Consider the following 14160-nt stretch of genomic DNA (forward strand, 5'->3'; position numbering starts at 1 on the left):
CATGATAGGTGTAAGAATAATTTGTATTGTTCAGTGAACAGATATTTTACCCACAAATCTACTACTGTGAGATGTGTGACCAGTCCATCAGTGTGAGAAACAGTACTAAAAATAACAGGATAGGGCTGCTAAATACTGAGGCTCGTTAAAATAGTGACAGCAAATGAGCCCTTCTTTCATTCCACGTGAAAATGTGATGTAGCTGGTCCCCTCCATAGGCTAAAACTAGTGAAGAGCAAGTTGATTTTCAGAGATTGGTAATGTATCCGTGATCGTCTTCTGATATTGATGTCTTTCCAAGCCAGTTGTTTATTGGAGAGTTACAGCAAAGAACACTCTTGTCAATAAGCAATTTTAAAATCAGGTTTTTTCTAAAACATTCCAAATGAAAAGGGGGGAAAAAATTATAGCTTAATTTGCCAGATAAAATTAGTTTTAATTTGTAATACTACTCTTGATAAAACATGCTTGCATTTGTGCCTATATTTTTCTTTGTTTTTGTTTTTTTTTCATCTGGGAGAACTGAAGCAGTTTTGATCACTTAAATGACGTCTGTATTTCAGATGGAAGTAAAGCAGACAATTCTGTGATTTTTTTGTTTTTCCCCCATCTGAAATAATGCAGATCTGGTATGGTTGAACACACATTGATAATTTTGAAAATGGTGAAACTGGTTTTGTTTTGCACTAATCTGAAAATCCCTGGTTGTTCTTATGCATTATAATGTCCTGGCAGCAGTTCTGGACATGTACCAGTGGTGAAGGTCCACTTGGTCCTGTGCTGTGGACAAAGTCGCTTTTTCGGAATGTGATTCTGCGCAGCGCTGTTAGGAATTTCTGCTTTTGGCAGAACTCAGGAGAAGTGTAAATAAACTAAAATTGTGTATCCTGCCTTGTGCCACAGCTCTTCATGTTACGCTAGGTGTTTGCTTTATATATTGTTCTCTTAAACAAAACCCATCAAAGGTTAAGGGATCAGTTTTCTTAATACCATTGTGAAATTTATTTTTGTCTAGACGTACAAATACTTCTCGATACACATTTTTTTATAGTACCTGATGATTTAGAGTGCAGAAGTTAATGCAGTTTGTTACCAGTAGGTGAAATACATGGAGCTGAGTATGCTGTTCCTTATTCTGATGGTTGGGTTAGAAAGGGGTCAGAGAGGATAATGAAGGGTTTAAAAAAGACAAATGAAAATGTCAGTTGCTGAGTTAACGCAGTTTTACTGCTCCTTGGATTGAGGGGTGTCACAGAAGGAAGCACTTTCAAAAATCTTTGTTGAACTCTTCTGTGCGATCAGACTGACAAAGAATGCAACCTGCTTGTTTAAATGGCTTTGCTCATGTGTCTCTTTTCTGTACTACAGCATTTGCAGAATTTTGTAAATTAAGTTATGCTAAAGCACACGGTAAGAACTGAAATTAGTGCAGCAAAACCGTGGCTTCACTGTGTGTGCATTTTTCGTGCACGTCTCACAAACGTGTTTAATACAGCGATGCCTCGTGCTTTTGTTCTGCGATTAAAAAATGTAGATTAATGCAGGGCTAACATATCTGCATTCTGTGATGCATATTTGGCTATTTAGAAAAATAGGATATAGATTTCAGTGAGCTATCTTTAGCTCTTGTAAGGCCTTTTTGAAAGCTGCCAGGAAAATTTTTTTGAAAATGATTTCCTATTTTGCATAAATTTTAACACCTGTTAATTGCGGTTGCTTTTTTCCCTCCTCGCTGTGTCACATTAGACACCCTGGTTATCAAAGTGATCGTATCACTATGGTATGTCTCATAATTATGATCAAACTGTTATCTAACATTCCTGGAGCATTCTTTTTTTCAATACTTAATACCTTTTATTCCTTGGCCTCATGCATGAATTATGCTGTGTATGTGAAGAGGCTTAAAGTTTGTTTCCATTACATTCTTTCTGAATGGATCCTGTTGTATCTAGGATTTTTTTAAAGCCAAGTAGGAATGTTATTGTTGACCTTGACACCAGATAACTGGGCAGACATTATATAGCTATGTTTGAATCCTCACAAAATGTGATGCTAAAGCCAACAGAATCCTGGCGCGAGACCCTCCTGGACAGCAGAGTTATGGAGCTTTTCTTTACAGTAAGTTTCTTTCTTCAACTTTCATAGTCCAGACCGCAGGGAAAGCAGCTCCCTCCTGTTCTAAAACTGTTGTTGGACTCTTCCTTTTGCATCAGGTAGGACTGATTCTGTTAACTTTGGCTTGCTTATCAAAGCAAACAGAAGGGTTGTGTTTTTCCTAGGTTACCAGATATGTATTTTGCCTGTAAATTGTCTTAAACTGATGACCATTAACAAAAGGAAAAGGTTTATAGTTATCTAAACTTTTAAACATTTAATACTCTGGGACATGTATTCATCAAACAAAACCAAGCATGGTCAGCAGTAGCAGAATGCGTCTTTCGGATAAGGTGCAACGGCTTGCAAAAAAGATGACATGAACAGCATTTGCTCAATGGAACAGCTGAAAATACGTAACGTAATTGCACTTTTCTAGCCACTTTCAGCATACGGAGTTCTGCATCTCTTTCCTCAGCACAAAGTAAATCCAAACAAGTTAAAACAGATTAAAATAGGGGGAATATGTAGAATTGGGGCAGGGGAATGTAATACTCAATTTCTGTAGCTTAAAAAACCCCCATGATATTAAAACTCATAAGATTAATATTGTTTTCTTTCTTCCACTGCTGGGTGGAGAAGTTTGTAGTCTTTGCTTAGCTAGGAGTTACTGCAGCAGCAACATATACTGGCTTATAAATCCATTTACTGTGCTATTTTATCTTATGTTACATCTCTTGAGACCCAAGAATGGAGCATTCTCCGGCTGTTTTCATTTTTGAAACGCAGAGAAATAATATGCTCAGAACTTGGATGGAGTTGTTACTAGGCAAAGTAAATCTAACTCTCCAGTCCTGTTCGAGAGTTGTCCGATACGTGCATGGATACATGTCCTTGCTTTATAGGATTTTTTGATAAATTAGATTTGTTTTTAATAGTTCAAGTTTATCTGTTCCAGCAGTTTTGAAAAGGTGAAAGAAGTCACTGGCAGAGCTCTCAGCAGCTACACACAATCTGAACAGCTGTCTAGACTATCCAGACAGTTGCTACTGTCAGCTGTGGACCTCCACAAGCAAATAACTTTTTGGCTTACGTGTTAACCCTTCCTCACTTCAGAGCATGAAGTAGTCAGAGTGAGAGATCTGTCTCTTTGGTGGGTTTACAGTTACTCATTCTGATAAGAATGTTTTGAACACCAAGCAGAATTGTTTTAATACATTTGCATTTTACTTTATAATAAACAAAACCTGCCTGTATTTGGTTATTTTGGAATGAGTGCCAGCCAGGGCAGCACGCTGCCAGCTTTGCTTTTAGATTCCTGATTTGCAATGGTTGAGGCTTGCAGTATTAGTTTACTATTGGAAGTAATGTAAGTGAATGGTAGTAGTTTAAATTCATTTATCTGATCTAAGAAATTTTAATAACCTTGCAAAAGTTGTCAGGGTTGCCTTGTTAAAGAGAGCCTTCAGTTCTAATCTCAGCCTTGTGTGGGACGAGTATTAGAAGGTGTATTTCTGTTGCAGGGTTTGTTTTTCCTGCTAGTTTGATCTTTCAGAGATTAACTGTGCAGCTGATCCAACTAGTTATGAGTTGGTGAAGCTGCAGCTATGACACCACAGAGAAATGGTTAGTGCTTTAACTGTACTTTTATGTATAATATATGCATAACATCGTTGAAATAACATAACTAAATTTGCTTCTGAGTGGAAAAGGTACCCTATATTTATTTATTCAGAAAATCCAGTGTGATTTTCTGAATAAAAAATAAATAATAATAAAATAGGAAGCATGCCTAAGAAAATTATTTAAATCCATGCTTGACAATTAAAATAAGTATGTGACAATATTATTACTGAAATACTACGATTTGAATCTCAAAAGTCTCACCAGCAACAGTAATGACGTAACAGTTCACAGAAATGTGGGAAGATTACTGTTGGCCTTGTATAATGCAAGGGTGTTGCCAAGGAAGTGATGCATTCATTTTTGTCTGTGTCTTCAGTGTTTACCTCTGCTGAAGCAGCATCTCCATAATCTTGATTGAACTTGTTGACTAACTTTAGCAAGCCTCTGTAGCCTAGGCATAGTTAGCATAATAGAGATGACTGTCATTATTGCTGTTTTTAGAAGGAGCAGCATGTCTGACTGGCTGGCATCTGTTTCTCTCTTTAAGACATAACATTCAGTAGACAGTTCAACTTTCAGCATGTAGGTGAGACTGAACTAAATGTTAGTTTCAGTGAGTTAATTCAAGGCTTGCGATTTTATGAGCCGAGTCACAGTCTTGACATTTACTATGGTTTAGAGAGTTGCAGAAACCCTTGCATTTCGGACTTAATGGAAGTGATAGTAAGCTTTTTTTGGTGTGTGCTCTTTTGGGTTGAGAGCCATGTGACTGTTGTAAGAACACCCTATTTTCCATGTATTACTAACTATCTCACTTCCTGAAAGGTACATCGAAAAATCAGAGAAGATACAGATATGGCCCAAGATTCATTACAGTGTCTGGCACAGCTGGCGTCTTTGCACGGGCCAGTCTTTCCCGATGAAGGTTCACAAGTTGATTACCTGGCACACTTCATTGAGGGATTACTGAATACTATCAATGGGTATGTATGCCTGCTCTCTAAATTTAGATGGCATCTTTTAATCTTTCGTTTGGAGCATAGCGTATCTATGTGGAGAACTGCTATGGCTTGCTTATTTCTGAGTATAATTTGTGCTTACTGTTGAATTACTGACATTAAGAAAAGGCATTTTAAAGTAGGTGCTTTTGAAGTAATATTAAATAGATCTGTTGATTGAAAATGTATGTACAAAATCAGTTCACTTTTAGCATTGTTCTTAATGGCAAAAAACTAACTGCCACTTCTATCTATAGAATTGAAATAGAAGACTCTGAAGCAGTGGGAATTTCCAGTATTATCAGCAACTTGATAACTGTGTTTCCTCGCAACATTTTAACTGCCATTCCAAATGAACTCTTCTCTTCGTTTGTTAACTGCCTTGCACACCTCACTTGTTCTTTTGGAAGAAGTGCTGCCTTGGAAGAAGTGGTAAGTATCTGCTCTCAAATAGCAGGTAGTCTGGTTTTGTTTCTCTCTGTTTGGGTTAAGCGTAAGTCACATGAGAATTTCGGTGTTTTATTAATAACTGTTGTGACTTTAGTGGTTTTCTTCTAGATATTTTTGAAATCATATCTGAGAGGATTTTCTTTTTATTTCCAACAGCATAATGAACATAATTAAAAACTATGCATCTTTCAGACTTTGCTTTGATTTAAAGAACCTGTCTGACTTTCATTTTTAAAAGAAAGTTCATTTTAAAATATTAAAAGTCTTTAAATTTTGCTGACTTGCTTCTGTAGGACTTTTCTGAAAACTGTTGTAGATAATGAACAAGCTACAGTCCTGAAAGCTTAAAATGACTACGTGAACATATGGACAGACTGAAACTGCTGCCAGGAGTTCTGAGTCAGGAACTTCTGTTTTAACTCTAGGTAGCTGTTAACTCTCCGTATTTCCAGGCTGTTCAAATCATCCCTTCATTGCTGACACAGCTCAAGTGGTAATTGTGTACAAATCTAGCACAGGAATTCAGAGGATTTTTTTTTCTGTTTTCTTTAAAACTTTGGTTGTAACATTAAAGAGCAGTTGGGATAGTCTAAGTTGTCTGCTTCTAACAATTGCATTAGAAATAAAATCTTCTAAGGAAAATTACTTTAAGGGAGAAAAACCCTAAGAATTAAGATGAATAATCTTGCACTTGAGCTCTTTATGTGCAGTAGCAACTGATTTAAAATGAGATTGTCAAAATATTAGCCGGTATTTCTCCATCATCATTAAAAAGTATGAATTTTTAACAGTTTTGCCATATTGACTGGAATTAAGTACCTGAGCTTGAAAATAACTGTAGAAGGATTTAGTTATAAAATTGATGGATGTGTTTCTGTACCAGAGATCACAGGTGTGTTAATTAGCATTCATTGCAGAGCATTAGATCATGTCTCTGCTGCAAGGTTAAAATGGATTAGATTTAAAGCTTTCAAGTGTGTTCCTGTATTTATCAAAAAATTAGCGATTAAATTTAGAACATAAAATACAGCTACTTTCCAAATCTTGTTGGTCAAAACTTGTTTGACGTTTTTCTAGTAGAACATTGATCAGATGTTTTGTTGCTCACCAGCACATCTATGAATGCTCCTGAAGCCTTTATAGAAAACACTCAGCAAAACCATAGACACTACCATTTAAATTAAAGAGATTAAGGGGATGATTTTTCCTCAATTAGCCTTTTGCTATTTGACAGCTAGAATATGCAACGATGTTTAATGAAAACAGTGCTCAACATAATGCCATTCAAAGCACTTCATCTCTCAGCAAAAGCTTAAGGTAGCTTGTACCACCATCTGGTACAAAGAGTTTGTTTTGGAAATGACTGGCCTGTTATGGCTTGTAAACCATGGCTGCCTAAACTTATATGATCCCATAGTTTTTGCTGAAGAAAGTCTTTTCAATATCGAACTTAAATGTTCTCAGATTCAGCAACATCAGAGAGAATGCAAGGCTTTGTTTTTTAATTTTAAAAGAGTATTTGCTCACTGTCCTTGAATCTTTAAGTCATTCTGTGGAAAGAGGAACATTACACTTTCTCACCACTTCCATTCTGTCATAGCTCCTACGGGCATCTCAACTTCATGTTCTTTCTCCGATTGCCAGGATGATACAGAATTCTGCGGCCTTCAAAAAATAACTCTAATACCTTAATACTGTGTCAGCAATAAGGCACACTACCGAGACTTTTAAGCACTGCTGACAATCCAGATGGTATAAACATGGTGTGTTGTGCCTGTAGAAACAGTACTTTGCATCCCTGAAAACAACCTTTTGGCTTAAGAGTGTCCCAGCCATGGATAATGTGTTCCCCAAGCTTCTTGCTTTGACTGCTTGTAGTGATGCCTCCTGTGAGCTCATGTGCTGTCTGTAGTTAAGAGCTTTTGATGGATGAAATACTTTGTGCGTTGGGCTCAGTACAGTCCTGAGATAATATTCCTGGAACTTTTCAGAAATCTGAAGTGCAGCAGAGTGTGGGCAGACGTAGTCTATGAGCTTTGCTGGGCAGAAAAACTGTTTTCTCTGTATTTCTGCAACTTAACATGCCGGCAGAATGGCTCATGTGAGCATTGCAGAAAACCCTCAGGCACAAGGAATGTACTTGAACCTTGCTATTGAACCTGTCCAGACTGGGAGGTCCCAAACCATAATACGCAAACCACTTCAAAGCAGCTAATACTGATTTTCAACCAAGGTGGGGAAAAAACCCAGTCCAACCATCGTGTTCAGTTTTTTTTTTTTTTACATTTACGTGTGCACAGCTGCACTGGTGGAGGGCAGTAAGCTTCAGCAAGGCTGGGCATTAGTTTATGGTGCAAGCTGGACCAATAATCTCCACAGCTATGCTTCCCCTCACTCAACACTTAGTGCTTATGTGAGAGTAGAAATCAAATAGTCCTTCTGAATTAGTGAAGGGTATGAATAGAATGTTGGATGAAAAGTCAAATAGAAACAGAAATTATATCAAAGACTTCTTTTTCTCAGCATAAATCTTAATGCACTGTTCCTGTTTCATGATATTTTTTATAAATGACACATGGTAGGAGAGCTCATTCTGAATTTGGTCCTCTCTGCTGTGCTTCCACCACTTTCCAGCATCAGCAGACTGTGAAGCAAGAAGCACCAATTCTCTCTTCACTTCCCATACTAGAGAAATCAAGCATCTTTGCTTTGACTTTGCTGGTTGTTTCTTGTCTCTCCTGAAGATCTGAGTTCTGAGCTGGGCTCTGCCATCGTTTCTGTTGGATCCACAAGAATGATGCAGCTCCTCAATCTGCAGGATGTCACTTAGTTAACCTGGACAATGTCTTTGGTAGCCCAGCTGTAACTAAGATAGGGATTGGGAATTTTTAGTAAGGTTCCTTTGTTACCAAATTTGTTCAATACAGATAAACCCTTTCTACTATTTGGGCACATAGTTTATGGAGGCACTTAGTAATCCTAGCTTCTTTATGAGAATACCATGAAGTGTTAAAGCCTTTTTCCCCATTATATTACCTTCTGTACTACCTTCTGAAGTAACTAAATTGGATAGATGGGAGTTCTTTTCTTCACGAAAATACATGTCTGTTTATTAGTTTATGCTTTGAATTCTTATAAATTATTAAAAATTCTACGTACATTATATACGTAATTATATTATACACACAAATAATAAAATATTTCAGGATTGAATGTCTATAAATTTGTGTCCTTTAGCCAGGTTCTAAAAAGCCATGAGTGATGCCCATCCTACATTTATGACTTATGTTAGTGTTGAATACAATTTTGCCTCTCTCCTTGTCATCTGCGGCTTTTCTTTTCATGCTTGCATCAGTGTGTCCCATATTTTAACTTCTGTAAACGTGATCACTGTGCAGTTATAAAATGATGCTATTAAGCTATCTTGAAATGCTTCCAACATGATACCGGTTTTCATCCAGCCAATGTTTTCTTTTCCTTGCCTGTTCATCCAGCTGTGTTTGTAACTTCACTGGAAGTCAGGAATTCTTCTGTCTGGAGCATGATTCAGGCCTTAATATCTCTCTGTTTCATCAAGGAATCATTTTACTAAGCTCTGCTATCTCAAAGTAACTTTTGTGAGCGATGCCATTGATTAAAACTTGAGAAGGCTTAGATGAAAGAAATGCTTTAGCAGCATGTTTATCTGTACAGTTATACACTGAAGTTATTTGAAGTTGGATATATTTACTGATTTTCCATTTTTGCATCAAATAAAAAAATTGATACATACATTAAAAATACTTTTAAAAAGAAATGGGCCCTTTGCTATTTGGGTTCTTTAAGTTTGCCTGTAACTCAGGACTTTGCTTTTCAGATGCGTTATTTCCTTTTGGAACTTATCTACCATGCAGAAGCACACATGAATAATTCAAAGCATAAAGCATCAGTTAAAATACACTCAGCAGTTGGAGGTGCAGGCTTATTCTGTGGAATTCTGGTTTTCGTTTGCGCATAGAATGAGAAGTTGTGTATCATCATCAAAACTGGCTACCTGGAGTAGGGTTTCTTGAACACATGCAATCTTACAATAATTTCCTCTGGAACAGAGAATCATAATTTTTCTTTCTCTGTTTCAAAAATAGTGGAGCACATATAAATCTATATGCATATTGTGGTGTCAAATTAATTAAAAAGAAATTGCTTGATTCTTTGGTGTTACAAATAAGAGCTGAGATGCTTGGCATCTTTGGTGTAAAAGCTCAGTAGCTCCTGTATTTAGCTAATTATGCATTAAAGGTTTTAAGACTATTTTGGTTTTGAACATCAGATGAGAAGAAATAAGTAAATACTTTGACAGTTTTTTAAAGTCTAGCAAGCATGAAAGCTGCACTGACCTTTTCAGTGTGTTGCCTCAGTTCATTCTGGTATTTTCTTGGTTATCAGTTTTGTGACTGATAGCAGCTTGGTTTGTTTTAATTATTTCAACATCAGAAGAACATCTGTTAAATAATAAATATATGTTTCTCTGGTTTAGTTTAGGCATAAGATTTTTTTGTTTGTTTCTTTCATCTCTTACAGCTTGACAAAGATGACATGGTGTATATGGAGGCATACGATAAGTTGCTGGAATCTTGGCTGACTTTGGTACAAGATGACAAACATTTCCATAAAGGTTTCTTTACCCAACACGCTGTTCAGGTCTTTAATTCCTACATTCAGTGCCATCTAGCTGCTCCTGATGGTACAAGGAATTTGGTAAGCCTTCATTTTAGTTGTTCTTGGTGATGATATATAGTAACTAGCCCATGTCTTCTGGTGGTGTACTATGTTATGTAGCTTAAGGTAGCTAGTATAGAATTACTATTTGTGACTTTAGAAATGAAAAATCTGCTGAATTTGTTCCTCAGTGGTGATTTTCCAGTCTGTTTCTCATTCTGAAGAAAAAATAAAGGAATATAAAGTTGGAAATCACTTTAAAAAATTAAAAAAGTAACCCCGTTGCTCAAATCCATGTACATCTCAATGTTCTTCCCACAGATCCAGTGACTAAACTTCTGACCATCCTTCTCTGGACTAAGGTCCTCGTTAAAATCCCTGGTGAAATTGGAAGCCTTTTATCTAGTTGTTACCTCCCATAGGTTATCTTCAAAGTATACTTTTGAAATATAATTGACTTGCATAATATCTGAAAAAGCGTGGAAGGACTATGCTCAGACTAGAAGAAACTTGCAGTATTTTGTGGTTCTTTTGGATAAAATGAGTTCCTCATATAATTTTTGAGGTGACTGCTCTAGAGAAAACCTGAAAGTACATTCAGGTGCTTGAACCATTGAGAAGGAAAGCAGATTAGACTCTTTGGCAGCAGTCTGGGTCTTACTAAAATAGATTCTTATACAGAAAGTTGGATGTAGATGTTGGGTGAAATAATTATTGCATAGATTCAATTAAATAACTTTCTAAAGTCTGTGATTAATTTGAATCTGTGCAAAGATCTTGGAAATACCTTATTCTGAAAAGTACCATATAAAACTTAATTCTACTATTTCAGTATGTAACAGATGGGAATAACAGTGCCAAAACAGAGAGAAATATTTCACAAGAGAACTTTGGATTCATATCAGGCGGTCTTGACATAACTCATATACACAGGTTAATTCATGTCATTCTGTGAGATGAGTCATTTATCCCATCGGATACCTTTTAAAAGCCACAGCTGGCATTTCAGAATGCTTCTCGTCCAATATCAAAGCAGTAACAGGAACTTTCAGTCTCTGCTTTGAGAGCAGAGGCTCACTCTTCAGTAAACAGCTGCAACTTTGAAGTTGCCAGAAGAGAGAGATTTGCTGGGTTATATAAAGAAAAGATGGGTTAAAAGCACTTTGGATAAGAAATTGTGCATGGATTCGGTTTTCCAGAGCCTTTATAGAAACAAAGCAGACTGATGGCTTTCTCTGTTGCTTGTATGTTACTTTTAGTTGTGTAACTTCTGTGACTCTTTAGGAGATTTTTTTTTTTTAAAAAAAAATTTTCAACATCGATACTTAGTTTCTACATGTCATGGTTCATCTCTTCAAGGAATAAGGTCTGATTAGTATTTTAAGTAGTTTTATAATGCAGCCAAGATAAGCTTTGAGAAATAGTGAAACTTCTGCATCAGCAACAAGTAAAACTGAGATGATGATGACGATGGTTGTTAGCAGTCTTTTGTTTTCCTGAGGTTATAGCATTTACTTTTTAAAGCTTTTTTTCCATTGGAACAATGGGTTATGGAAAATCTTTCATTAAAGAGACTATTTTCGTTTCATCGTGAAAAATTTTACTGATTATGTGATTTATGTGAGATCTCAGACAAGTGAGAACAGTATCTTTGACTAATGAGTAGGGGAAACCATGGAAGTTTCACTGTTTAAAGTGGTTCTTGGTCTGCTATATATACGATTTGAAATGCAAATGTACTTCAGCAATCTTCTGACCACTGGGTTTGCAGACCATCTCTGTGAACCAGAGTCATTCAGTACTTTATATTGTACTTCTTGCAGCAGATGCTTAACAGCTGATTTACATACCCTGTGGTGTAAAGAATTTATTTTGCCATTGTCCAGCCTGTGCTTACCCTATTCATAACAAGTATCAGTTTTCATGACTCTTATGCTTGAGTCTTTTCACAAACAGCAATTTTTTTGACTTGAGAGCACTGTTGGAAACAGTAGCAAATATACAATTAGCTGAATGTGGCATTTTGCTAATGAGTTTGTGAAATGTTGATTTAAAACAATATGAAGCCATGTTTACTCCTCTGTTTAACTCCCCTGTGTCTAATTTAGTATGAGTCTGTTGTTCATCCATGCAAAGCACCTTGGAAAAAAAAGCCAATATAATGTAGAAAATTGTGGTGATGATAAAATTTAACAAGTATAACACTGGTTGCTTCTAATTTTGTTGAACTAACCAAAGACTGCCAATGGTGTGGCCTCTCGGGAAGAAGAAGAAATAAGTGAACTGCAGGAAGATGACAGAGACCAGTTCTGTGACCAGTTGGCCAGCGTGGGCATGCTGGGGAGAATTGCTGCAGAGCACTGCATACCTCTTCTTACAAGGTACAAAAAAAATAGTCATGAACACGAATCAGTAAAGACATCAAATATGAAAAGCCTTGTTTTGACGAAACAGTTTAAAACCAGTGAAGTTATTTTACTGTTACTTGTCCACAGTTTATTAGAAGACCGAGTGACAAGGCTCCATGGTCAGTTGCAAAGACATCAGCAGCAGTTACTTGCCTCACCAGCATCAGGCTCAATTGACAATAAAGTGCTTGATGACCTGTATGAGGATATTCATTGGCTTATTTTAGTCACAGGTTAGTGAACAGCTTTAAATAGTTCTTATTCTTGTATTCTTATTGTAACTGGAACTGCTCAGGAGAATAAACAATCCCTGTAGAGCAACTACTCTTAATTGAGTATAAATTTTATCTCTTATGATGGTTTCATCTTACATACACTACCTGCAAAGTGTTGGTTTTAATTTTGTCTGTCTTGAATAACATGAGCGTTATCTTTTTTTAAAGGTTGATGAAATCTTTACATGAGATACATCCCTTGGAAATTCCTGCAACTAATTTTGATATAGATTTTTTTGAGATGTGTTATCAGTCAACCTATTCAAGAAATTAGTCTGTTGATGATATCGGTTGTATTGTCTGGGGGCACATGGCTTTATAAGGGAATCAGTGTGAGTTCAGGATAACGGTATTACTCAGTGGTGGCAAAGAATTAAGTAAGTTCTAGAATGGCTCAGTGCTGATGATCTGTGTCCTGGTATTTTGTTATGTTTCAGGGAACTTGAATTTAGAACGTTTTTGTTTTGTTTTGGTTTTTTTAGATGGAACTGTCTTACATCTGTTTGCAAAACATAATAACAACTAAGACAGCGTCTGTAGTTTGTTAGGAGAAATGTGTACTTTATGACATTATGACTTTATGTGTACTTTCTGAACATCTGATGTTTTAGTCACTCTCAGATGTTGATGTGAATGTGTTTATATTTTTGTATCACTGTGGGATGAAGTTTGTATTTGTAGCTCACAGATGTTTATGAGATCAGACATTGAAAACTACAACTAAAGCTGGAATTAATATTAATTCTGTGGACACCAGAGTATTGTATAAAAAGCCTTGCTTCACTTGATCTGCAGTTGGTATGCAAAGAGAACTATTATATAGCACGTGTGCATGGTGTCTGAAAGCCTCTGACAGGTTTGAAATGTTAGCAGAACAGAAGTCCCAGATGAGATGGACTTGGTGGGGAAGCTGTAAAATCAACACTTTTTTTATCACATAACAGAAAGACAAAAAAAGGTGATTAAAAATGTTGGTTTGGGTTCCCCTGCTCCCCAAAAGTTGAATTTACTGTAGTACTTTTACATGAAGCAAAGCTTACATATTTTTCTGGTTTTCTTGTTCATTAGTTTTTATTTTGGAGGTTTCTTTTCCAGTCGTTTCTTTAGGTTCTTCTCTGTTTGGATGGCTTTAAGGAATCTAAAGTTACCTTATATGTATTCAAACACTGTTAAACAGAGTTTGTACAAACCTTTGCTTCTGATGTGATCTCTGCAGTTAAGCCAATGGATTCTTCAATGAAAAAGCCCTAAGTTAACCTAAGGTGGAAAGTTGTGATCACTCTTTCTTTTTTAATGTAAGGCTACCTCTTGGCTAATGATACTCAGGGAGAGACTCCACTAATACCTCCAGAAGTAATGGAATATTCCATTAAACATTCAGCTGAGGTTGACATCAATACAACGCTTCAGATTCTGGGATCTCCAGGAGAAAAGGCCTCTTCTATACCAGGGTACAACAGAACTGATTCTGTAATTAGGTGAGGATGTATCTTGTGCTATTACATATGTTAAATGAAAAATAAGTGAGCATGTGAGTGGACTTGTGCGAATTTGAAAAGTAAGAAAAAGTAATATGTGAACACTGAACATTGGAAAAGAAATACCTCTTTT

General features: G+C 36.4%; 1 protein-coding gene across 1 annotated transcript in view; it reads left to right on the top strand.

The window, feature by feature from the left end:
• XPO4 (exportin 4) overlaps positions 1-14160 on the top strand; it is a 51075-nt gene that overhangs the window by 21432 nt on the left and 15483 nt on the right. The window contains exons 6-12 of the mRNA XM_010194946.1: positions 2006-2118; positions 4546-4703; positions 4976-5150; positions 9729-9905; positions 12105-12247; positions 12362-12507; positions 13850-14027. Of these exons, the coding sequence (XP_010193248.1) occupies positions 2006-2118; positions 4546-4703; positions 4976-5150; positions 9729-9905; positions 12105-12247; positions 12362-12507; positions 13850-14027 (1090 nt within the window). The remainder of the gene's footprint in view (positions 1-2005; positions 2119-4545; positions 4704-4975; positions 5151-9728; positions 9906-12104; positions 12248-12361; positions 12508-13849; positions 14028-14160) is intronic.

This window comes from Mesitornis unicolor, unplaced genomic scaffold, assembly GCF_000695765.1.
Source record: "Mesitornis unicolor isolate BGI_N332 unplaced genomic scaffold, ASM69576v1 scaffold34871, whole genome shotgun sequence".
Classification (NCBI taxonomy): domain Eukaryota; kingdom Metazoa; phylum Chordata; class Aves; order Mesitornithiformes; family Mesitornithidae; genus Mesitornis; species Mesitornis unicolor.